Genomic DNA, 25,258 nt, shown 5'->3' with positions numbered 1-25,258 from the left:
GCCCTGTGTGGTGGTCTTGGCCAGACCCACCGACCCCCACCAAGAAGATGGGCCACACAGGCCTCAGGCCTCCTTCCCTGTGACTAAACCCCACACCCCTGGACCTCTGCCTGTGGGATGACTTGTGGGCCCAACAACTGAACTCTGCACCAACCTGTGCCTGTCTGGACAGGCCCTGAGGTTCCTGTGTCTTGCCCACCCCCAGCCGGCACCAGTCCAGTGCCTGGCAGAGAGCATACACAGACACGGCCATGGGCTGCCAGAAAGGGGTAATGCTTTTATATTAGTTTTTCTGTAACAAGAAAAGTCAGCTTTGAGGGTTTTTTTTTTATCTTTTTTTTTTTTTTTTCTTAAAAAGAATTCCAAGTCCAAAGGCACCCAGAACTCCCCACAGGCCCAAAGAATAAAAAAAACGGTATGTCATAAGGGCAGCTGGGCCCTTCCTCCTTGCTTGGCCCTGCCCCTCCACCTCACTCTTGCCCAGGGCCCCAGCTGCCCCAGGAGACTGCCTCTGGCCTCAGTGGGATCTCCACCAAAGACGCACCTGTGGCCGGCCAGGGCATGGCAGGGAGTGACCACCCCAGCAGTTGGGGACCAGGGCAAGCAGGCCAGGGCAGCAGTCCCAAAGGCAGGAAGAGGAACAAAAGTCAGCTTCTGTGAGTTCCAGAGAGTGGGAGGCCCCTGGCCACAGAGAGCACCAAGAAAACTCTGCCTCTGGATGGACAAACGGCAAGCTGTTCTGGCTGGGGCAAGATATGTTGGTGGCAAAGCCACAGAGGACTGTTCACATGTGACTTGTGGGCAGTGGGCAGTGGCTGGGTGTACATGTGGGTCCATGGTGAAGGGAGCAGACATCCGTGGGTGCCAGGGCAGGGTCAGACCCTTCCCTAAGTCTGTGTGAGTTCAGGGACATGATGGCACTGGAGGGCCTGGGCAGGGCATGGAACTGTTCAGTGGGCTCCATGAAGCCGGCAGTGTGTAGACGCGTCATGGTACCTGCACATGGGTGGCTGAGGGCGCTGCAGGAGCAGGTGGGGTTGGAGACTGTGTGCTCAGCCTGCGTGGTGGTGGCGGTGGGCGGCAGGGCTGGTGGGGTTGGCACTGGGAACGTCTGTGAACATGGCACACCAGGGCTCACAGGGCACAGGTAGGTGCTGCAGAAAGGGGTCCGGGGGTCCATTATCCTGCAGAACAGGTGGAAGAGTCAGGGGCAGAACTGTTGGCTTTAGGGAGGTGGCTCGAGCTAGGGGGCCTCCCTGAGGGGACTCCGCAGGCAGGAGGGGGGAGTTGCCCCTGGGGGCCCAGAGCCAGCAGGCTACCCACTGGGCAGTGTTCTTGCTGATGTGGCCAGGCCTTGTATGAACTAGAGGGCCTTGGGGCCCCTCTGGCCACTCCTCAGGGCCCCTTCCAGGCACCCCTATGCCCACACCCCTGCGCCCCCACTCAATAGACCTGCCTGAAGCCAAGGGCCTCCAGATGGGGGGCAGATTCTCTCCCACCCAAGGACTCCACAGCCCCCTCAGGGTTCACCCCCATCCCTGACCTGGGCTCTGCTTGAGGACAATGCCTGCAGAGGAGGTCTCCACCTTCTCCTGGTGGGCCCCACAGCAGAGAAAGGGGATTCCCAAGCATGGCGTCTGGGTCTGTTCTCTGAGCTAGGATAACAACCCCATGCACACCCTTCTGTCAGCCCCACCTCCCTCTGTCATCCACCCATGGGGTCCTCACCACCACCCTGCAGTCTCCTCTCTGACCCAAGCCCCTCCTTTAAGTCAGTGCCCTAACAGTGGCCCCGGGGGCCCCTTCCCAGAGCTACAGCCTGACCCTGTGACCCCGTCCCCAGCTCAGCTCATTCTGACCACAGCTCCCCTCCTGGCTACTCACCGCACCATGCCCACTCTCCAAAGTCCCTCTCCAGAGGCCCTGCCCACCCACCCTCCTGTCTACACCTCCTTCCCTTCCCAGACTGACCCCCGGGGTCCATGACTGCAGTCGTTCTCTTGCCAACACCCTCAACATCCTTGTTCCTTACCCTTCTGTCCCACACACCTGGCCAAAAACCCCGCCACGGATGGATCCTATGGTCCATCTTCTCCACACCCACCCCGGTCAGCTGAGCACCTCCTGCTGCACAGAGAAAACAGAAGGCGGAAGGCATCGGGCTGATGTGACTTCATGTCCAGCCACCAAGCCACTAACCTGTGTGTGACTGCAGCCACTTACTTGGTCCTCCGTCCCTCCTGTCCCCGAGGAAGCACTGACCCTCCTGCCAAAGCCACTGGAGGCTGTCTCCGTGGGGCTAGCTTCGCCCTGCCCTCCTCTCTCACATTTTTTACCCCCTCATCCAGGCCAGCCCCTCCCCCATCAGCACTTCAACAGGCTCTGTTTCTGCAAAGGGCAAAGGGAAATGGAGCGCCCCCCCCACCCTGAACTTCACCCCCCCTTCCCCCCGCCACCCTCCCCTCTCTTCACAGCCAAATTTCTTGACAGAGGTGCGGACCTTCTGTGGGTCTTCCCCTCCACAGCAACTTCCTCCACCCCCACTGCCCTTGAGGCCCCTCCCTCACAAGGTCCTGTCTGAGCCCCTAGTGGACAAATCTGGTGGGTCCTTGATGGGGCTCCCTCCCGCTGCCCCTCAGCAGCACTGATGTGGCTGCTCTCTCTCTAAGGGCCTTGTGCGTGGGGACGCACGCGTCCTCGTCTGTGCATGCTTGTGCCTGCCCAGCACCTGCGAACGGCCCACGGAGCACGTGCCTGTGTGTCTGTGCGCACCACACATTCCACAAGTGTGTGCTCTGGGTGATCGTATGTGTGTTTAGACACACATGTGAACATGGGTACATGGGTGTTGGTGCACCGTGTGCACAAACGGGGTGCCTGTGTTGCACATGCACATAAGCCCCCTCCATGGCAGCTAGGGTCTTCCTATCTCCTTCCCTTGCTGCTTCCCTCCAGCCCCTTCTGCAGGCATCCTTGCAGCGGGCCATGGCCTTGCACTCTCCTCAGGTGAGCTCCCCCAGCCTCCTGTGGCCTCGTACTATTTCCAGGCGGATGATGGTTGGACCCACATATCCAGCCTACACCTGGGCTGCCGCCTTAGGACCCCCTAGGCCTTCTAACTCAATGTTTCTACCACCTCAACAAATCTGCCCCCCCCCCCCACTATCATCCACCCGGGATTCCAAGTGAGGTCCGGGGGCTTGTCTTCTGTCTCACCTCATGCCGGGCAGGCTGACTCTGGCCTCTGGAGTCTGTGCATTCCCCCCCCCCCCCCCCCCCGCCCCTTCAGGCCATCTGCTTGAGTGCATCCTCACTGCCCCCCATCACCTGCGGCTTGGGTCACAGCGGTATTCTCCTCCGGCACCCCCACATCCATTCCCTGCTTCCACCATCCCAGACCATGAGCATGTCCCATCGGGTCGCTCTTCGCTCTGGAGAGGCCCCTGCCTGTGCCAGCCTCCCACAGGCTGGCTAGCCCCTCACCCAGGGCCCACACTGGGGTCAGGGACAGGACACTGATGGGGAGAGGTCAGTGCACCCCCACACAGACCACCTACCTGTGTCACATCCGGTTCACCCTGTCACTATCGCCTCTCCTCATTCTCCTCATCCTCCTCATCCTCATCCTCCTCGTCTTCCTCATCCTCTTCCTCCTTCAGCTGGCCCCGGTCTTTGGAAACGTCGCCAAACTCAAAGTTGCCTTCTATGTCCAAGACCTGCAGGTGCTTCAGCCTCCGGAAGGCACTTTCCACTACGGAGCCCACAGCCAGTTTGTTAAACCTGTGCGGGCAGCCATGTGCGGTCAGCGCGGGAGGCCTGGCCCTCAGAGTCCCCACCCCCACCCACCATAACAGGGAAAGAGGAGGGGACAGTTCTCCAGGAAGACGGTGCAGTCAGCACAAAAAGGGTGCGGGGAGGGGGGACAGTGCTGAGAAGCAAGGTTCGTCGTGCAAGTCCCAGCTGTTCAGTGTGCCTACAGCTTACAGGGGAAGGAAGGGTGGACCCTGGGCCACTCATCTCCTACAGCGAGGGCAGGCTCCCATCTGCAAATGCTCCAAGACTGGGGAGTGACAGACTCCTCTCTGCCTGGTATCACCTCCCTCTGGGATTAACCCCAAGGCCTGGGGCTCCAGGCTTGCCAGCCTAGGCTTACCTTGGAGCCTGGTGTGGAGCGGCACACAGGCATGGCCAGGGTCAAACTGAGCCAGGGCCGCACTCAGGCTGAGGGGAGGCAGAGGCTGGGCTCTGATATCAGGCCGCCTCAACTCTTTGTGCCTTAGTTTCCACAGGACCCAATGCATGGGTCACACTGTACCCCCACCCAGCCTGGGGCCTGCTGGGCCACCAACTCCCTGGAGGTACACATTCTGCCTTCTCGAATCTGCCCTTTCTCTCTGAGTCCAGGGAGTAGTTAGGTAGGATGTTGGGAAGAGCCACCCTGACTGCTGTCCCGAGGAATTGGCTCCCCCATTAGAGTCATTTAAGGGGCACTTGGGTGGCTCGGTCGGTTAAGCGTCCAACTCTTGCTTTCGGCTCCAGTCAGGATCTCAGGGTCATGAGATCGAGCCCTACCTTGGGCTCCACGCTGGGCATGGAGCATGCTTAAGATTCTCTCTCTCCCTCTCCCTCTGTCCTCCCCTTTCCCTCTCTCTGTCTTAAAAAATAATAATTCTAAACCCCCACAGCTCACGAGGATCTGAACATCTTCCATCTGCTGGCCTGGGTCTGGGGCCCAGATTCAACCCCCGGCCAGCTACGGGCACAGCAGTCACCATGCTCTCGGGTACCCCTTCCTGCCACAGTAACATCAATAATGCCCCCACACACGGCTTGTCCAGGTTTCTGAAGCCCATTTACAAACCTATAAACCCCACCAGGCCTAGTCAGGACCATCCCCACCCTTGAGAGCTGAGGAAACAGAGGCTGACAGGGGTTCTGGGACGTACCCAGGGTCACACAGCCAGTCAGCCGTGGAGCCTGCTTTGAACACCGACCTCTACTTTGGAGTTGTTCCAGAAGCCTCAGCTCTCCTGCCAGAGCCAGGCTGACCCCAGGAGCCCTCCTACCTGAGAAAGACCCCTTTGAGGTTCGGTGTGGAGTCGAAGGCACTGGCAGGCACAGAACTGATCTTGTTGTTCTGCAGGTACAGGTACTCGAGTGACTCAGGGAGCCCCTCCGGGATCTCTGTGAGTTGATTCCCAGCGATATCCAGCAGCTGGATGGGTGACCAGGGGAGGCATAGCACTTAACATCTTGCAAGGATCCCACCCACCCCCTGGTCTAACTAAACCTGATGATAAGCGTGTGAGGTGGGATCTAGAATTAGCCCATTTTCCAGGTGGGGAAACAGAGGCTCAGAGAGGTTTTAAGAGATCTGTCCGAGGCCTGACAGCCTGTGTAAGGCTGAAACCCAAACCCTTGTTCTAACTATGTCCTCCCCAGCTCCTGCTGCCTTTCCACAGACATTGACAGCCAAGATACCTGGGTGGCACAGTCCCTCCTCCTTAGCCTGCCTGTCACCCAATCAGACTGAAGACCCCAGAAGGACAGAGGCCAGGGATCCTCCAGGCTTTGAATATCTCCACACTGGTCTACTGCTCCTGCGGGGCCGGCTGTCTACCCCCAGCTCCCACCCTGATCCATCCTCAGGTCTGAGGACGGTGGGGGTGGGGGTTCATATGGGTGGGGCTGCTCATTCATGGGATTTCAGAGGCCACGTGGGCAGGTGCTGGGAGCAAGGATTTGAGGCCCACAGTGACCCTAGCATGGCAGGCAGTCCTAGGCTGGCCAGTCTCAGAGTCACCACATGCCTAGAGAGCAAGCAGCAGAAGGCCAGGGAAATGGGGTGGTTTCCCCAGGGACGAGCAAACACCACAGGCAAGAGACACAAGAGACCCAGGCATGTGTAGGCCCAGTTCCCTGACTTTCCCTCAGGCCATCAGCACACAGTCGCTCTGACACACACCTGTGCAACACAGGTGCATTCCCTCATCTCTAATCTCCCTTCCTCACCCCAACAGACTGGGGCTCAGGGTCAGGAAACTGGGAGCTATGACTCAAGATTCAAGAATCAGGGGCACCTGGGTGGCTCAGTGGGTTAAAGCCTCTGCCTTCAGCTCGGGTCATGATCCCAGGACCCTGGGATTAAGCCCTGCGTCGGGCTCTCTGCTCCGTGGGGAACTTGCTTTCTCCCCTCTCTCTGCCTGCCTCTCTGCCTACTTGTGATTTCTCTCTCTATGTCAAATAAATAAAATATTAAAAAAAAAAAAGATTCAAGAATCAAGAGGAAAACAAGCTTTACACACTTTGGGGAGCCTCCCTGTCACCCTCCTTACCCAGCAGGGCTCCCTGCTCCCCACTGTGTTCCCTCCACACAGCTCTTACACTTCCTCATTCATCCCAAACATCCTCGGTGCCCACGGGGGCCAGCGATATGGAATCCACTGAGATGTTGACCTCATTGGAGGTCAGGGTGATGGGGGAGATGGACACAAAATCTGATGACAGCTGGTAGAACTGGGCAGTGTGGAGGGAACCCAGGGAAGTGGCCTGACCCAGGCTTGCATCAGGGGAGTACAGCAGCCAGTACAAGTGGGGGCTCTGAAGCGGGGGAGGGGGACAGCTGCTTGTAGAAACATCCAACAGTGTGAGAAAGAACCCCCCACACACACACACCAGATACTTCATCCCTGACTGAAATCACCCAGGCCACATCTGCCCAACACTGAGGGCTTCCTGAAGGAGATGACACCTGGACTAAGTCCTAGGTGTATTACAAGCTCCAGGAGGATAGAGACCCTCCATCTGTCTTACTCCCTGCCAGGAGTTTCTAGGGTAGCTATGTCTGCACATGGTGGAGGCCTGGGACAGGTTGTGGAATGAATGAGTGAGCAGGTGTTTTCAGGGTGCTGTGCTTCCGCAGTGGGGCCAGGGTGAGCGATGCCTGCTGTGCCTCGGAGACTAAGGAGCCTAGCCCAGAGCAGAGGCAGGCCAGCTCTGACAACTGTGGCAAGGATTCTGTTCTGAATTCTAAGAGCCATCAGGAGCCATAGAAGAGTTCTGAGCCATAGAAGAAGGTGAGCATGAATTTTGCAAGAACCCACCAACTGCATATCGGGTATGGGAGTGGAGAGCTCCTATAGAGCTGGGGTCCAGCTGAGAAATGGGGATGCCTTGGCTTGAAGTATGGGCAGCAGGGATGGAGAAAAGTGAGTTGAGACTTGTGACAGTAGAATTGGGAGAGTTCAGTAACAATGGGTGTTGGGGGGCAGGTGGTGTGTAAAGGGGGTATCAGGGGCAGCGTCCAAGTCTCCCGTGGGCAGCCCCTTCAGTGAATTAGAAAATGCAGCAGGAGGAGCAGGTGTGGAGGAGAGGACAATGGGATCCAGGCTCCTGAGGACAAACCAAGGGGGCCTGGGCCAGGCAGCTGGATCCCGGTGTCTGGCCCTCAGCAGGGCCATCTGGGTGAGGAGAGACCCCAGCTAGCTGCTCCTGCGGGGCCAGCTGTCTAACCCAGCTCTCACCCTGATCCACCCTCAGGGCTAAGCCCTGCCTGCCCACTGCCCAATCGGAGGGCTCTCTCCTCCCCTCCTCTCGGATATCCTCTTCCTGACAGCTCTCCCAAAGTACAGGGACTGTGAGCCTACCACACACAGATCCCTGGGGTCGGCAGTGAACCCAGCAGAATAAAATGCCTGCCCCTTGTTCTAGCAGAAAAACAGGCAACAAGCGAACAGACAGATGACTTGATGCCCAGAAGGGATGAGGACTGTGCAGGAAAACAAAGCAGAGGAGGGTGACAGCTGGTGAAGGAAGATCTCCCAAGTAGGTGCATTTGAGCACAGGCCTGAGAGAGAGTGTGGAGCAAGGTGGGGGGGGGGGAGGGGGAACATCTGGGGAAGGGGCCCCCTTCCCCCCATAGGGCAGCATAATGGGGGCACTTCCTAATCTTGCAGCATCTAGGCCCTGACTCCCAGATTTCTCTACTCGAGTTCCCTCTCGGCCCTCACTAAGTGGGACCTTCCGCTTACAGCCAGATACCCCGACTGACTCAGACTGTGGCCACAGCAGCCACACTCACTCAGCAGCCCCCCAACAACACTCAGGTCACCTCCTCCAGCCCTCCTCGCCCTGTGAGGTCAGCCTGCCTCCCAGGCTTTCCCGCCCTCCCCTCCCCAAGCCCAGCCTTTCCTAGTCACCTGCTCCTGAGCCTTCAGGTGGGTGAGCATGTCTCTCCAGTGTCCCCAAACTGGCCCTGCGCCCCGGTCCTCCTGGACTGTGGGACCCTCCCTGCAGCCATGACCTCCCCAGATCCCCCACAGTCCTCTTAAAGCCTGCCCTGAAGGGGCTGAGCTCAGCCTGGCCATACCAGCCACTCACTGCTGCACGCAGTGTGCTAGCCATACCTGCCCCGGCGCGTGCGCACGCTAATGTTTCCTTGGTCTAGCTGCTCCCCAGCCGCCCCCCCCCCCCCCCCCCCCCCCCCCCCCCGCAAGCCAGGTCCTCCTGCCCACCCCTCAACTGAGCCTACAAGATGGGTGGGCTCAGGGCAGCCAGAGCAGTAGCACCCCACATGGGCACGACCCAGCCTCTTTCCCCACCCCCTTACCTGCAGATGGGACAGGTCGGCCCAGGCCCGGGGGCCCAGGGCCCGGCTGCGCAGCCGGTTGCCAGTGAGGTAGAGCTCACGCAGCTGGGCCATGCCGGCCAGCGCCCCGCGCGCCAGGGCGGCCAGCTCATTGCGCTTGACCTTCAGCACGTGCACATTGCGCGGCAGCCCCGGGGGTAAGGTGTGCAGCCGGTTACCCGAAAGGTCCAGCGATCTCAGCAGGCGCAGCTTGCGGAAGGCATCGCGGTGCACCTGCGGGCTGGTGATGCGGTTATAGCTGAGGTTGAGCTCCTCCAGGAAGTAGGTGGTGGCGAAGTCGTCGCGGCCGATGCCAGTGATCTGGTTGTGCAGGATCATGAGTGTGCGCACGCGCCGGGGCAGGCCGCCAGGCACGCGCTCCAGCGCGTTGTTGTACAGGTGCACCGTGTGCAGCCGCTTGAGGCCCTGGAAGGCACGCGGGTGGATGCCGTGCGCGTGCAGCTGGTTGCTGTGCAGCAGCAGGTACTCCAGGCTGCGGATGGGCGTCAGCACGTCGGCGTCCACGCTCCGGATGGCGTTCTTCTCCAGGTGCAGGAGCACCAGGCTGCGCGGCAGACCGGCGGGCACCCGTGATAAGTTGTTGCTGGACAGATCCAAGTACTCCAGGCTGGAGAGCTTCCTGCGGCGGAGAACGAGGACGGTGGGGCATGGGGTGCTTGTTGCCGCCACTCCTCCCGAGGGAGACGCCCGGGAACCTCTCTGCCCCCAGCTGACCCACCGGAGGAGCTTAGTCCCCTCCAGCCTCTCCTTGGGGGTGATTCGATGCTTTCTGGGTGTGGGAAGAATCTAGCGTGGTTTCTAACACAAAGGAGAGCCTCTGAAGACCAATCGTTTAAGGCCTTTTGTGGCTACCCTGGGCCTAAAAAGTGGCACCTCATTGCCTTCAACAAGTATGCTCCAGTCTCAACGTTGTACCAAGAAGCCAGTCCCTGTAGGTGTCTCACTGGCATTCTGGCGGGTCTTCTCTCTACATATCACTCGTTCTCGGGGACAGACATGTCAGTAGAGGGGCGCCTGGGTGGCTCAGCCGGTTACGCATCGGCCTTTGGGTCAGGTCATGATCCCAGGGTCCTGGGATTGATGGTCCGGGGCTCTTCTCAGCGGGAACCCTGCTTCTCCCACTCCCCCTGCTTGTGTTCCCTCCCTCACTGTCTCTCTCTCTCTCTCTGTCAAATAAATAATCTTAAAAAGAAAGAAAGAAAGAAAGAAAGAAAGAAAGACAGACATGTCAGCCGAGGTAGGAGCCCCAAAGTTCCTTCTCCAGGAAGCTGGCCAGGAACAGGCAGGTGAAGGGCATGTGGGACAGGGATGGCTGCCAATGGGGGAGCAGCTTCCCAGGTGATGCGCTCCCAGGAAGGGCCCAGGTGGGCTCACCAGAAGGTCTCATTGTCCAGGCCCTCGTCGGTCAGGTAGTTGTTCTGTAGGTAGAGCTCACGCAGGTTGCTCAGCTCACTGAAGGCTCCTGGTGGGATCTTCTCCAGCTTGTTGTTCTGAGGGGTGGGGTGGTTGGGAGGGGAGCATGAGGGGAGCATAAGGGACAGCCAAGGGGCGAGGGCAGGGCCGGGGAATGAGACATGGAGAGGGGCCTGGGGAGCCAGGGGAAGAGGCCCCGGGCGCGGAGCACTGTGCCTGTGGGATCGACAGCCATGGACCTGGGCGTCTGCCTCGTTCTCCACAGCGAACGCTGTGCCCTCTGGCTTGTGCCCAAGGCCCCACACCCTCACCCCTGGGCCTAAGTGGGCCGGGGCTCTTCCCCCACTGCAGGGCCCTGCTCTTTGCTGCCCTCTCCATGCTCTCCCTCCCACCTTGAGGTGTAGCTTATAGAGGGCGGGCGGCAGGTGCTTGGGCACGTGGCGCAGGAAGTTGCTGGACAGAATGAGGATCTCCACGTTGCTGGAGCCGTTGAACATGTTGTCTGGCAGCCCGGCATCCGCCAGCTTGTTGTTGTGCAGGTACACGGACCTGAGGGATGAGGCAAAGGTCCTCACCCTCGCCCGGGCCCCCCCTGCCTACCAGCTTACCCGGTGAGCCTTCAGACCTTGCTCAGGTTGAGCCAGGGCCTAGAAAGGGTACATTCTTTCCATTTGAAAAACCTCAGACCCTACCTAATCCAGTGCCCCATACACAGCAAGGAGACCAAGGGACCAGTGGAGGTTGCTGCACACGTCAGTGGAAGCTGACCATCTGTGCTCCCCCTCATCTGTGCTCCTCCATACCCTGCAACAGTTCTCAGTCACTCCCTGACTGTGGCAGCCCCGGATCCCTGCCTGGCATCTCCACGCGGCTGACTCTGAGTTCTGTGGGACTTCCCGCAGACTGGGACCATCCCTGTCACCCCTTTGTCTCAAGTGTCCAGTACAGGGCCTGGCACAGAGGAAGTAACCTCTCCCTCATTCAGCAAATATATAGTGAGTGTCCCTAGGGGCCAAGACTGTTCTAGACTCCCAAGATGTGAGCAGTGGACGCAACCAACAGGACCCTGCCATCATGCGCTAACATATGAGGAGCAAAGACCAGAAATCAGAGAAATAGCAGGTATTTAAACATAGTAGATATTCTAAATATAGAAGATATAACTCATTCTTGCTGTGTGACCTCTCTTGGGCCTCAGCCTCATCAGTGGGATGGGACCACGTACAGTGACCCTGGCTCCTCTGGGGCACAGAGACAATTGAGTGAGGTGACAGATCCAGGGACGGAAGCAGCACTGGTGGTTGACAGTACCCTCCAGCACCACTCTGCCCTGCTCACACACCTCTGCTAGGAGGCCTCACTCCTCCCAAAGCAGCTCTCAGTGAGGGCCCGCTCTGCTTCTTGGAAGATGCTTCCTTCCCCCACAGGCTGGGGAAGGAGGGAAAACCCTTGCCCAGCTCCCCACAAGTCCATAGACATCACTCTCTGATCTTGTTTCCTGGAAGGATTCCTCTCAGGCTTCAGATCCTGCAGCCCCCAGGCAATACCCATGCCCACAGCCCTGAGCCAGGGGCATCCTGCTTGCCGTGCCCGGCCTTCCCCTCTTCCAGGGCCTGTCTGGGCTTTCTATGCCTTGCTCAGGGCTGGGAGTGTCCTGTCTCAGCTCCTCCCTCTTCCCCAGCCAGAGCCCAGGGCCCCTGTCTGACTTCTCACCTCAAGTTTGGCTTCTGACCGAAGGTGAGCCCGTAGATCTTGGTGAGATAGTTGGCAGCAAAGTCCACACTGATCAGGGTGTTTGGCAGGAATCGGGGTGCCAAGGTCAGCTGGAAAGGAAGAGTTGGGGCAGAAAGACCAATGGAGGGCAGAGGCAGACTCGGTCCTGCTGCCACGTGGGCCCCTCCAATTTGTCACCTACTTGCAACCAGAGCCATCTTTCTCAACTGGAAATCTATCCCACTCCCCTGATAACATAAAAACAGAACTTGCATGGCTCCCCCCAACCCTGAACATTCAAAGCCCTCTAGGCCTGGCCCCTGCCCTGTCCTGCTGTCCTCCTGGTCTCCCCACTCAGAGTTCCCCAGCACAGACCCTCTGTGCAGTCACTGTGAGGACCCACACCTCCCCAGACACCCCCGCCCCCGGCCCAGTGTCTAGCCTTCATTCATTCAATCGTAGGCCCTGAGTCTACAACACTGCAATCCTGGTTCCCGGTGCTGGACATGTCCTGGGGAACAAAACAGGGAAGTGTCCCCATCCCCACCCCCTCAAAGCTTACATCTTGGTGGAGAAGTCAACGAGCAAGGAACAAAAGTATGGGATAGGGCTGACAAGTTAAAACAGACCAAAGACGGAACAACTGGGTTGGGTGCTCAGGGAACAAGTGTCCGGACACTTAAGGCATGAAGGCACCACTAACGCCATCTGAGGGGAGAGCACCCATGGCAGCAGGGGCAGTGAGCATAGGCCCCGCTGGGGGCTGCCTGGTTTGGGGGCTGGAGTAGAGGGAGTGAGTGGGAATGGGAGTTGCGAGGCCCACACATAGGCCCTCCAACCAGGAGGCCATGGGGGAGAAGTGTGCCTTTCATTTTGGGTGGGAAGGGAAGCCTCGGGAGTGTTTGGGCTGGGGACAGGGGATGGAGGGGTAGAAACAAGGGTGATTTTTAAAGGTCTCTCTGGCTTCTCTGAGGAGAAGGAGCAGCAAATGAGGAAACGGGGTTGTCCAGATGCGGGCTGTGGACCAGGGCCAGAGGCGAGCCAAGGGCTTGCAGGGGGATGGGGTGTGGCTGAGCAAAGCACCCAGGATTTGTGGCTCAGACTTGGATTCGAGTTTCGAGTGGGAGGAGTAGAAAGGGCTGTGACGGCCACTGGACGCGGCCATGATGCAGACGGGTACTAAAGCCCAGGGAGGTCATGGGTCACCTCAAGAGAGCTCAGAGGGAAGGAACCAAGACAGAGCCCTGGGACACACCAACTATTTTGAAGTTGGGTGCCTTTTTGCCTCTTCTCATGCTGTCTCTTCAGCAGTGCCTCCCCCTTAGGGCCCCTGGCTGAAGTCCTGTTACCCTTCATGGTCCTGCTCAAATGCCGCCTCCTCTAGGAAGTGTTCTAAGTAGCCCCTCGCTAGTGGGGAAGAGCTGCCACCCCCTACACTTCTGTAAGCCTGGGCCTCTGTTTTCATTATCTGGCCACTCTGATCCCAGGGCCAACATCTGAGCAGCAATGGAGACCCAGCTGCCACCCTAGAAAAGGCCTTGGTAAAAGTTCCCTGAGCTCAGCCCCAGACACCAGGGGGCCCCTTACCTTGTTATTGGCCAAGTACAGGTAGTTGAGATTGGTCAGATGCTCAAATGCCTCCTCCGGGAGCCCTTCAAAGGACAGGCATCGGTCAGAGCCCTGGATGAAGGAGATGCTACAGGGCATACAGCACGCCACCAACAACCTCCGCAAGGCCCACCCCACTTTCCAGGACTGGGGAGGGCTCCCCCTTGAGGCAGGTTGGGTTCTGATCCCTTTCTGACCAGTCCCAGCAGGCCTACCCAGCCCCCCTTTCTTTCCCCTTGCTCACAGGGGCCCTGGCTCTGAGGAGCAGATAGAAAGGGCTCAGAAATGACCCATCCTTCACCTACTTGGGGCTACCCCAATAGGAATGGGTGTTCATCAGGTCAGGCCACAGGGCAGAGGACCCAGCACCGCCCTTCCTCACCAGGAAGGAGTGCTCCTCTCAGGTGCGGCCCAAGGGGGTCACAGACCCTCCTGATACCCAGCCGCAGGGCAGGGCAGGGGCCCCTGCACCTCCCCACCACCTGGCCCACCCCTGTCCCAGCAGGCAGATGTGGTGTCAGGACTCGACTGTCGCTGGGAGCCCAGCCAACCTGGCCCTTCTCCAGTCCGTAGGCTGGCCTCTGACACTCAGTTCCGGTCTCCCAGCCCCTCAGATGCTGGGACTCACCCAAGTATCTAAGGAGAGGGAACAGTTATATAAACTGTGCAGCACCCTCCACCCTCGGGGAACACCCTGCTGCCGCTGGGAAAAGTGATGGCCACCCAGAGTGTCCAGCCCGAGGAAGGATGCTGCTGAGCTAACTGCTAGGGGGAACAAAGCTGTTACAGTCGTTATCGTGGCTATCCTATAAGCTCACTAGGAATTTAAAAATGCAAAGAAAAAAGACTAGATTGGAATGTGGTGATGGTTGTTCAACTGTATAGACCTCCCAAAACTCATCAAATTGTAATTTTATGTTGGGTAAACCTTACTGTATGTAAGTTGGACCTCAGTAAAGCTGTTTTTTAAAAAATGGAAAGAAATATACCAAAATATCAATACTGATGAGCTCCGCGTCGCAGAATTATGAGTTTAAGGTTTTTCTTTTCCATTTAATTTTCTACATTTCCAAATTTTTTGTTATAATCATAAATTGTGTTTGTATTGGGGGAAAAAACAGCGTTTTACAATTGGAGGATTTGTGCTCGCTTCGGCAGCACATATACAATTGGAGGATTCTACGGCTCTTTGATTTTAACAGCCTTCTGTGAATCTACCTACGAGTCTCTGACAAGGTCCTGGGAATTGAAGCTTCTCTGAAGCCTGTCCCCTGACCCGACACCGAGCACTCAGGCACACCTGGGGGGGGTGGGGTGGCTCTCAGGTAACCAGAGGGAGCCTTGTTGCCCATGGGGTCCTCCTGTCAGCCTGGCCCTGTTGTTTCCCATATCCCTGGGTCCTCAGGGCAGAGCTCTTCCCATGGGCGCCCGGTCCCCCACCTGGTGTCCCGGGCCTGGGGTTCTGGGGGATTCCTCACCTCGGGAAGTCAGGCGATTGTTCTGGAGGTTCAGAGTTTCCAGCCGATGCAATCTGGAGAGCTCCCGGGGGTAGATTTTCTCCAGCTGGTTGTTCTGGGAGCAGGGGACAGGGGTGGTGAGGGGGCCTCACTAGAGGCCCAGGGCTCTTGCCTCAGTAGAGGCTCACCCCCACCCAGTCCCAGGAGCCAGTCCCTCTGTTGGGCACCTCCCTAGGGGTTCTCCACCATGCAGATAGACCTATGGCTGGCCAGGGCTGGGTCTAAGCATGGGAGGCCTGGCAGGAACCACAACAGAGAGCAGGTCCCACCTTCTAGAAGCCCATCATGGGCATTGATAGACAGTGCAAACTTGGAGTGCATCTCTGCTCTAGACCTGCTCCCTTCATGTTCCTACTTGGTGACAGGCATCCCCAGTCCATCTTCCTCACCCCAAGCCAGAAACTACTTTGGTTTCCCCTTCTTAAGGGTGAAAAACCTGTGGTCCTCTCTCCTTTTGGAAGGCTTCAAAACCTGGTGGGGTGCCACCTCCTCCAGAAGCCTTCCTGAATTGGATTGGGGGCTGGATTAGGAGCCGCCCCCGGCCCTGCTGCACTAGCCTTCTGTCTCCAGCTGTTATCTTGACCTGTTTAGATCTCTGCCTCCCCCACAGACTGTCTGAGTGTTTCCTCCATGTGCAGCACCTGAACCAGCCCCAGAGGTAGAGCGCAGGTATCCAGGAGACATTTTATGAATAAATGAGTGGATGGACCAACAATGAGTGTTGTGTCCCTTTCCCTCATAGGCTACCCTGGCCTTGGGCCCCCTCACCATCAACCTGGACCCCTCAGGTTGGGTGACAAAGGACAGGTCCCTTTCCCTTCACTGGGCTTGACCTCTGGGAATGAGTACAACAGCCCCTCACGCTCCCCCAGGGCTCCTGGGCCACACAGAACTGGTCGTGGCTGCACCAGCACTCCCAGAGTGCTGTGTCCCACTTCTCAAAATCTAGCGTATACCCCAGCCAGAGACTAGTCTATCCTCTGAGCCTCCAGAGCACCCTATCAGGATCTCCTTTCTCTTATATTCCTGGCCTGCACTGGTATCTGGGGCATCCTGTCCATTCAGAGGGTCAGCTGCCAGATGGCTCTGTGTTCATTTTTCCCAGGGTCTGACTCTGCTGAGGGGTCTCAGCCCTGACTCCTTCAGGTGGAATAAGGCAGGTGTCATAGCACAGTACTCTGTGACGGGGCATCAGAGTGGGGAGCGCCCTAGCACACTGTGTTGGGGGGGGCCACAAGTACTGGTGGTTCTGGATGAGCTGGGGACTGTGGGCAGGGTGTCAGGGACAGGAGCTGCAAGTGTAGGGGGCAGCCCCGTAGCCACTATTGTGAGGCCCGCATCACCTGCAGGGACAGGTGGTTGGTGTGCTCAGGCAGGTCCCCCGGGAACTCGCGCAGGTCGATGCCACCGCAGTCCACAACACCTTCCTGGGAGCAGGCACAGTCTCGGGGGCAGTTGATGGTAACAGGGCCACGCCCTGTCTCCTCGGGGCTCAGCACCAGCACTGGCCCCTCCTCCACAAATTCATTCTCGTCAGGGCTCAGGCTGTGGGTACCACTTCGGCCAAACCCTGGAGACCTCGCTGTGCCCACCAGTCCCAGCTGCAGCTGCGGTGGCAGCAGCAAGAGAAGCAGCAGTGTCCTGCTCTGGGCCATGGTACCTGCGGGTACAGCAGACACAGGGCAAGGGGCCACAGAGGTCATAATGGTGCCCTCCTGGGGTCCTGGGCACAATCTGATCTGCTGACTGCCACCCTCCCTTCCCCACTTTCCTACCCGTCATCAGGAGGCAAGTCAGCAACCCTTACCGGACCTGGCCCCCAAGGAATCTGTACCCCCACTTCACAGACAGGGAAGCTGAGGCCCAGGACGAACTGTGACTTGCAGGGCTTGGCTGGGATTTTGCAGAGCACTTGCTGCCCTGGCACAGGCAGGGCAGGAGGATCTGTCCATCCTCCAGAGCCACAGGGAAGGCCATGGTGGGCCTGGGATTCTAGGATGTTCTGGACTTGAGCCTGTCTCTCTTCCAATACCCCCACCCCAGGTATACAAGTCTACCTAGTAGATCCTCTCTCCAGGCCTTTGCACATGCTGTTCCTTCTGCCTGGAATGCCTTGCCCCTCTGTGCAGTCAGCAACTTTAAGAACCAAAATCAGTGTTGTAGCTCCTGGTAAGACCCTGAGCTGTTGAAGGGCTCTCCCTTACTGTGTTCCCTAGGAAGGGGCATGAGTTGGGTTGGACTGTGATATGTGAAGGTGTCTTTCTCCCATAGAGGGTGGTGAGCCACTCTCAGGGTCTGGGCAGAGGTGCAGCTCAGAGCCGGCACAGAGCTGGCCTCAGTTGAATGGAGCTGCTACCATTCCCAGGACTTTCCCAGTCCCTTCTTCCCATTGTTTACACCCTCAGCTGGCCTGCTGTGTGCAGGGGACTGTTGCTACCTGCGAGAGACCACTCCCCAGCATGGTTCCCTAAGGCAGCACAGGCGGGGGACTGGGGCTGGCCTCAGGCCATGAGGAAGATGCAGGGGTCCCATCTTCTAGGCAGTGCAGGGGCCTAGCTGGGCTCCGGGCTGGTCCCTGGAGTTCTCTTTACAGAAACTCACTTAGCAAACATCTCTGGGGAATACTAAGTTGTGACAGGCCACAGCTCGGGTACACTGACTCTCTAGAGTCCCACAGACCCCAGTTTGAGCTCCCCTCCAGCACTTAGAAGCTATGACCCCCCCCCCGGAGCCAATTTCCCCATCTTACCCTGCAGACCATACATCCCAAACCACAGCATCTGTGTGGGGTTGGCATGGTCACATATGGGAAGCTCCTGGTGCCTCCTAGAGGCTGAGGTGTGGCCGTCACTCTGCCATGGCAATTACAAACGCAGGTGCATGCTAAGCCCTGCGCCCGGCTGGCAGCGGAGGGGGGTAGGGGTGTGTGTGTCAGTTTGAGGTCCTTGCCCTGGCACTAGACTGGGGACCACAGCCCACACAGCAGTTAGAAAGGCCTGAAATGCTGGGCCTAGGGAAATGGGGCGCTTGCCACCGCTGCCAATGTCTGGTTAGGAAGGCTGGTATGGGAGCAAGACCGCTGGGGCTGTAGTCAGCTCTGGCTCTGTTTTGTCACCCACTAAACCTCAGCTTCTTCACTTGTCCATGGAGGTTACCAGAGCTGCCTTCATGGCGAGACTGTGAGAGTCAAGACAGAGAGAGGCACATACTGTACACCGTAAGTGCTCAATAAACATTAGCTCTTCCTACCACTTGTATCTGTGGGCACGGCCCACTCCAGAAGCCCCTGCTTCTTCCCTTTCTCTTGTCCAAAACCTGCTTGTGTTTGCAGTCCAGCCCCAGGCCAAGCTCCCCACAGATTTGCAGATTCCAGCCTTCCATGAATTCCGGCTGCCCTGTGGCCATTACGATGTTTCAGACACTGCTTTGTGTCACTCGCTGGCCTGGCCAGCTCTCCAAGGTGAGGTCTCGTCTGCCCTCACCCCTGTGCTGGCACAGGGAACACAAGTGAGGTGGAAAATTTCCCTGCCCTCAGTCTAGAGGGGGCAGCAGAGCCCAGTACAATAACTCCTGCGCTATCCTCCACCCCAGACTGAGTGAGCTCTCTGAGGCCCGGGAGAGAAAGGTGTGAGGACAGAGAAGATGGGCAGCATCTAGGCTAGTTAGAATCCATGTAGGTCAAGGAGGCCTAAGCAGACTGATCCCAGCCCCTGACCTGGCAGGAAAGCAGGGAGTCTGGCGCACACATACAGCTCCTGGGCCCCAGGGATCAGGTGGCAGCAGGACATAACTTGCTGCAGCCTGGCCCTGTGCCCACCCTACCACACCCTGCGGCCCCATCCCTGACCCAACAGGCCACTAATCCTCAACCCATTTACAGCCCATCACCCCCAGGCACATTATAACCCTTCCCCTGCTATCCCCAACCAGCTCAACAGCCTGCAGCCCCTGAGAGCCATCAGCATTAGACCAGAGTCCACCTCCCTGCCTATCTGTGTGACTCCAGACCAGGGATCTGGGAGGGGGAGTATGGGTACAGGCCCAAACCGCAAGTCCACCAGGGCAGGGGGCCAGGGAGGAGGATCCTTTCCACATATTCTGTGCACTCACTGGACCAGCTAGTTTTTCCACCCTCCCCTTTAATTTGTATCTATAAAGATCTATACACTGTCTCTGTCAAAGTAATTTATATTAACATTATGAGCCATACTGAAAATGCTATCACCATCACTTCATACATGAGGGAGATGAGGCCCAATTGGATTGGTCAGTGTGACTCAGCTGTCAAGTGGTGAAGCAGAGTTCACCCTGGGGCCCTTCCCTGGGCCAACCAAAGCTGGCAACAAAGGGCCCAGACAGACCACTCAGTTTGGTTTCTGCCCTTAAGAAGCTCACACCTGCCGTTCCAATGTGGTGGCCACATGTGGCTACTGAGCACTTAAAATGTGGCTAGTCTAAACTGAGAGGTGCTCTATGTGTAAAATGAAGTGTACATGGATTCCAAAGACTAGTACAAAAAGGGATATAAAATAGCTCATTATTAATATTAGTGATATCTCATAAAATACTTTTATATTGATTATGTATTTTGAATAATTGAGTTAAATAAAATAAATTACAAAAATTAATTTTACCTATTTTATTATTTTTTTAATGTGGCTTCACATTACATATGTGGCTTGCATTTATGACTCACATTCTATTTCTATTGAACGGTCCTAGCATGGACGCTCGGTGTACACATATTACACGCCCAGTGTCATCAGAGGTGTGATGGAGGGAAGCTAGAGTCCACAGGGGGCCAGAGCAGAGCTAACCATGTCTGGGGTCAAGAAGGCTTCTCTGAAGAAGTGATGCCTTATCTAGCCCTGAAGGACGAATATCCAGCAAAAGGGGAAGAGTGACATAAGTAAGGAGGTCAGCAGGTACAAAGAGCCAGGTGCAAGGGAGCCCATTTGTGACCTCCACAAAGCTCCATGGAATGTCTGCTGAGTGTTGGGATGGGGAGTGATGCAGGTGGGCAGTCCAGGCCAAGAAGGGACTTAGAAGCCAGGTTGAGGAGAGTGATCCTTATCTTAAGATCTTAGGAAAGATGAGGAGCCACTGCCCCAGGAGTGTGGCATAGGTAGGTTTATGGATGGACCAGTGGGGAGCTCTTTGAGGCCGTGCAATGGTACAGGTGAGGGATAGTAAGCCTGGTCTGGGCAGAGAGAGGTGCTAGGATGGGAAGGAGGAGCTGGATTCACAGGAGAGGAAGGAAGAACACACCAGGCTTGGAGGGTCCCACTTCCTCCTCTGGACCTTGGGATGCTGGCATTCTTAGCTCTACCACCTGGATTTCTGTGTGGTCTTGGTCACGTCATGGCCCATCTGAGTCTCAATTTGTTGATGCTGTTGTTCTAAGAATGTTGAGCGAGATTAGCCCCCAAAGCCCCTTCTGTGTGCTCAGCCACGTTGGGGGCTGTGTGCAGAAGAGTGAAGGCGGCCAGGCCCTGATCTCTGCACATCCCGAGTGAGGAGCCCCCCGGTGAGGAACACACACACTGGGACAGCAAATGGCCAGTGAGAGGAGCAGCTCGGCCTGCAGTATGCTCTTTCTCAGGGGGAGCACTCAAGCAACAGAAGGACATGGGTTCCACTCCTGACTGCTGTGTGAGTCTGGATAAGTCACTTCATCGCCTGAGCCTCCGTTTACTAGCCTGGGCAATCCTCATGAGGATGAAATGAAATAACATGCTCATCTGATGTTAGCCTCCAGCAAGTGTGACACACACACAGGGTTGCTGTTACTGAGGAAGTCCCTGGGACCTACTGCCTCTCACCCCTGGGGAACCAAAGCTCAGGGCCCAGAAGAGCTTAAGTGGAGGATTAAGGCAAGACTAGAATAAGGGGGGCACCTGGGTGGCTCAGTGGGTTAAGCCTCTGCCTTCGGCTCAGGTCATGATCTTAGGCTCCTGGGATGGAGCCCCGAGTCGGGCTCTCTGCTCAGCAGGGAGCCTGCTTCCCACCCCCTCTCTCTGCCTGCCTTTCTGCCTACTTGTGATCTCTCTCTCTCTCTCTCTCTGTCAAATAAATAAATAAATAAAATCTTAAAAAAAAAAAAAAAAAAGACTAGAATAAGGAAAGGGAAGGGAGACCCAAATCAGGACACAGATCCTCCGTCCCAAGCAGCACCTTCCTTCTCCACTCAAATACTGTAAAAGTTCACTAATCACCCACTTTGTGCTGGGCCCCAGATAGCTGCATCTCACTGTCTTTAGTTCTTCAGTGCGCCCACAGTACCCTGGCTCCCTGCACGATTCCGCAAAGCCTTTCTGACTTCCCAGGCATGAAACAGGTGCTCAGGAAATGCTTGCTGAATGAAGAAGTGAATTTGTGAAAGGCAGAGTTGGAAAAGATTCGCCCCCTCAATTTACAGATTAGTATGTTGAAGTTAAGGCCAGAATTAGAATTTGTGTCTTCTGACTCCTGCCCAGAGCCTTGAATTGCTCTTGAAGGCCGAGTCTGAGCTCTCCAGGGAGACAAGGGGGAGGAAAAGTACTCCACAGGATGGGGGAAGAGGGAGATGCCTTTAAAGAAGGGTAAACAGGATGAGACAGGGGATGAGGTTAGGGCTGGAGGTCCAAGCCTCCGGGGGTGTCAGCCACTATGCTAAGGTGCTGGTGATAAGGAGCCATCAAGCGGACCAGGCAGGTCATGGTCAGAGGTCTTATGTATGACTCTACAGGCCTAAAGGTGCCACCATTAGTCACCCATTCCCTGAGATTCAAATAGAGCAAAGTATGTTCCCACAAGATTTCGTGGAAACAGCCACATGAATCTTAACATTTCTTAACTTGCCCCTGAGTGTGAGGCTCGAGGAGACTGGGCCACGGGACCTAAAAGGGGACATGACCACCCAGAGGCTCTCGCGGTTCACAGCAGTGGTGCCTCTCAGAGCCGCTAGACCACAGCTTCGCTGCCCACCCCACCCCCCCGCCCGCCCGCGGGCCCAGAGCGGCCCCCGGGGGGGCGGGGGGGGGGGGGGGGGGGGCTCAACAGATCCGTGATGCATTCCAAGTGCCAGAAGCGCATCCCTCTGTGCCTTGGGGACCAGGGATGGTCGGAGCCACGCCTGCTCCTCTCCTTAAGTTCCCGGTGCAACTACCTCTCACCCGGAGACCCCGCGGCGGCCGGGAGCTTGCCGCCGCCGCCACCGCCACCTCCTCTTCCACCTGACGGCTCATCAGGTATTCTAACCATCCCCACCCCCCGCCCCCAAGTCTGGCGATTCAAGGACCAACAACCTGGGACTTACACCGATTTAGAGGGAGGGCGCCGACCTCGCGTCTCTCGCTCCGCGTGTCCCCCCCACCCCACCCTCAGTCCAGCTGTCCCCGCGGGGAGGCAGCGGCGTAGACAGACAGACGGACACCAGGTGCCAGCTGTGAGCTCTGGCTGGGCGAGTGCGCGCCGCAGGGCTGGGGAGCCGAGCCTCGAGCGCGTCCAAGGTGGTCTCGGGGGCTCCGCCACACCTGTACACGCTTCCCAGAAGCATACCTCGGCCCCTCCCTAGGCCTCAGTTTCTCCGTCTGTAACCAGGTTGAAGGGTGAAGTAGCTGGGGTAAGCTGACGTAGAAAGACGCGCGTCTAAGTCCGGGGGTCCACGCCCCTCCCCAGTTCCACCTGCCCCCACATTCCCTGTCGCCCGCCCGCGTCCTTCCACTCCCCACTCCCATCCGCCCTCAGATTCTTTCCAGATGTGCGCAGCGGGGGGGCCCGGGGGCCGGGACCAGTCTCTAGCGGGCGAGGAGAAAGGGCCCCCGCCCGGGTCGCGATCGCGGAGGGGTCACACGCCCGAGTTGGAGCTCTCGGCCGCGCACTCGGTGCACCGCTCCCACCTAAGGGGCCAGCGCGGCGGCCCCGCCGAGGGTAGCTGCGGAAGCCGTCCGGACCGGGCGGGGACTTCTGAGTCCGCCGCCCCCACTCGGCCCCGACCCCTTAGCCCACCCGGCCGCCCTCGCCGGGTACCTGCTGCGACCCCGCGCCGCGCCGCGCCGGGCCGGCGGTCCGCGCTGTCCCGAGTCTCTGCGCTCCGCGGGCGCGGGCTCCTTCCATTCAAGTCGAGCCGTGAGCTTGGCGACGCAAGTTTTGTTGTGGGTTTTCTCCTCCCCGCCTCTCCCCCGCCCGCCCCCCCCCCCACACCGCGTGCATCTGCTGGACGCCGGCCTCCTCCGGACACAGGCGTAGGGTCCCCGCAGGCGCGAGGAGGGGAGAGGGCCTGCTCCCTACCCGCGTGGACTTGGCCGGGCCCCCCTTCCCGGGGAGGCAGAGCCCCCGCACCGACCCCTCTCCCCCTCTCCGCCCCGGCGGGGCCACCGTACCACGCCCTCCCACCCCCACCAAGAGGCTGGGAAGGCGGGGTGTCTAACCCGCAAGGCTTCCTAGTTCCCGCCTTCCGCAGGGTAACTGCACCCCCTTTAGGCCCCAGCACCTGAAAGGAGGGCAGGGGAGAGGGCCCCTTCATCAAAGCGCCTCTGAGCCCAGTTTCTTCCTCATAACTGAGGATTTTGCAACCGCTCCAGGAACGAGTACCTTTCCGTTCACTCTCCCACCCTGGGGTCCCGGGCCCTGGCTAACGGGGCCGCCAGCCAAGACCCGGCTGGGCCCCTTCCGGGAAAAGTTCCCCGCCCTCCCCGACAACCTCCCCCCTCCCCCCACGCCCACGTTGACCCTGGGCCAGAGCCTGGTGAGCCTTGAAGGACGGTAAATTGGGCTGGGAGTTGGGTGCATAGGGATCTCAATCGCCGGGAGACAAGGGGGTTGGGCAGTGAGCCCTCGCGGCACCATATTGCTCCCAGGAGCTGAAAATATTTCCAAGTAAAGGAGCATTAACTACTAGCAGCTGAAGCAACACAGTTTTGTGCCAGGGGCTTTGGCGGTAGACCGCAGTGGGGCCGGGTTTAGGTGGTACTTGGCACCTCCACTGCCCCTACAAGGCTGTCTGTCCCTATACCTGCTCTAGCCTGTGGGCAGGGCACCCACAGATAACTTGCCTGGCTGCTCTCCTACTGGACAGGGAGAAGGATGTATCACTCAGACTCCGGACCACTTACTCAACTTAAATTGTCAATGCCCTGAATGAATGAATGGCTCATGTAAAGGATCTTTCATGGGCTTCTGCTGCTGCATCTTGATTGTACCACATACATTACTCTCCAAGCTTTATAACCCTGCAAGAGGACTGCAGTTGGCCCCATTCACAGGTAAGGAGATACCTGACAAAGGAGAAATGATTCAGTAAAATGGCCAGGTTTATCCCTCTCCACAGCCCAGGTTTTTTCCATGATGGAAACATGCAAGTAACTTGAGAAGGCAAATGCAGAGCCCGAATTTGAACCCGGGGCTATCTGTTTCCATTACATCAATAACTCAGAAACTCAGCAAGAATGAGAAAGGGAAATATTTTGCCTTCTTTGGCCTCAGATTTCAGTTCTGAGCTCAAACTTGAGAGCTGGTATGATTCACAGGATTGGACAGGGGCCGACCCAGAAGATGTATCTCCTGTCTTCTCAACATTGAGCCTAGATTCAAGAGAAGCTAGAAGAACAGGATCCTACTGACTTGAATACCCATGAACTAAAGAAAATCTCCCAGAAGGACGATGAGAATCAGCATCTACTGAGTACCTACTAAGTGCCAGGTTCTGTGTGAAATCCTTAAATATCTTACTCATCCCAATTCCGTGGGGAAGGTATTTTCTGTTACCTGTAACTGCTGGGGCCAGCCACAGGACGCATTACATCTCCTCCACCCCACCCCCAGAGAGGTAGGCTTTTCTGTGGAATGCTAAGCCGGTGCCCACATATACTCTGTAGCTGTTTGCGCGCTGTGGGAACACAGGCTAAAATCACCTATCTGAAACAAAGTATGGAGGAATCCCTGTGAGTGTCTCTGGTAGAAAATGGAGGAGATCCTGTGCTCTAGAAGGAAATCCTCTGACTTTCCAAATAGCTGTAAAGAGTTGAGTTTGAAATTGAGGGTTCCCAATTCACTTGCGCTGCTTTGGCTCCTTCATGCCTCATTTTTAGCTCCTGTTTAATATTACTCTAGTGTCAAGTACAAGCTTTGGACTTAGATTTGGGTTCAAATCCAAGATGGGTTCAAATGGAGCTATGAATAGTACCCATGCCTCACAGAATGTCCAAATTAAATGAGAAATTGGAAGTAAATGAGAAAACGGAAATGCAGAACTCTGCACAGCGCCCAGCACGTAATAAGTGTTCAATAAATGACAGCTGTTATTATTGCCAAACTGTCACCGAGGCCTGACTAAATTAACATCTATGAAAAACATTATTAAAATAGAAATGACAAGTGC

At 57.2% G+C, this 25,258-nt stretch overlaps 1 protein-coding gene across 5 annotated transcripts; it reads right to left on the bottom strand.

Annotated features, from left to right (window-relative positions):
• Window positions 1-252: 252 nt before the first annotated feature.
• On the bottom strand, window positions 253-23,507 carry PODN (podocan). Of its 5 annotated transcripts, none has more exons than XR_009399481.1 (12): window positions 22,909-23,037; window positions 16,242-16,558; window positions 14,860-14,953; window positions 13,361-13,425; window positions 11,774-11,883; window positions 10,453-10,609; window positions 10,022-10,137; window positions 8,609-9,266; window positions 5,067-5,215; window positions 3,558-3,780; window positions 2,050-2,127; window positions 253-1,184 (listed from the first exon to the last, which is right to left on the bottom strand). XR_009399481.1 is itself a non-coding variant. In XM_059374775.1 (12 exons), the coding sequence occupies exons 3-11, from the start codon at window positions 16,551-16,553 to the stop codon at window positions 3,585-3,587; spliced, it is 1,857 nt and encodes a 618-aa protein (XP_059230758.1). In that variant the 5' UTR covers window positions 16,554-16,558; window positions 22,909-23,012; window positions 23,372-23,507; the 3' UTR covers window positions 253-1,184; window positions 3,558-3,584. The 5 variants fall into 5 exon arrangements, 4 of the variants coding, with proteins under 4 accessions (XP_059230758.1, XP_059230759.1, XP_059230760.1 ...); XM_059374775.1 differs by lacking the exon at window positions 2,050-2,127 and adding an exon at window positions 23,372-23,507 and having other exon boundaries at window positions 22,909-23,012; XM_059374776.1 differs by lacking the exon at window positions 2,050-2,127 and adding an exon at window positions 23,372-23,507 and having other exon boundaries at window positions 22,909-22,988.
• Between the last annotated feature and the right edge of the window lie 1,751 nt (window positions 23,508-25,258).

The sequence above is a fragment of the Mustela nigripes genome, chromosome 14, assembly GCF_022355385.1.
Source record: "Mustela nigripes isolate SB6536 chromosome 14, MUSNIG.SB6536, whole genome shotgun sequence".
NCBI classification, from domain to species: Eukaryota; Metazoa; Chordata; class Mammalia; order Carnivora; family Mustelidae; genus Mustela; species Mustela nigripes.
This window is presented reverse-complemented; position numbering and strand designations above follow the sequence as displayed.

Excerpts from the sequence above, each read along its gene's own strand:
- PODN (XM_059374775.1), bottom strand. The coding sequence starts at position 16,553 with ATGGCCCAGAGCAGGACACTGCTGCTTCTCTTGCTGCTGCCACCGCAG. Across the intron at positions 9,267-10,021 it reads CTGGACAATGAGACCTTCTG|GAAGCTCTCCAGCCTGGAGT; the intron begins GTGAGCCCACCT and ends TCTCCGCCGCAG. Across the intron at positions 3,781-5,066 it reads CTCAAAGGGGTCTTTCTCAG|GTTTAACAAACTGGCTGTGG; the intron begins GTAGGAGGGCTC and ends CTGCCCGCACAG.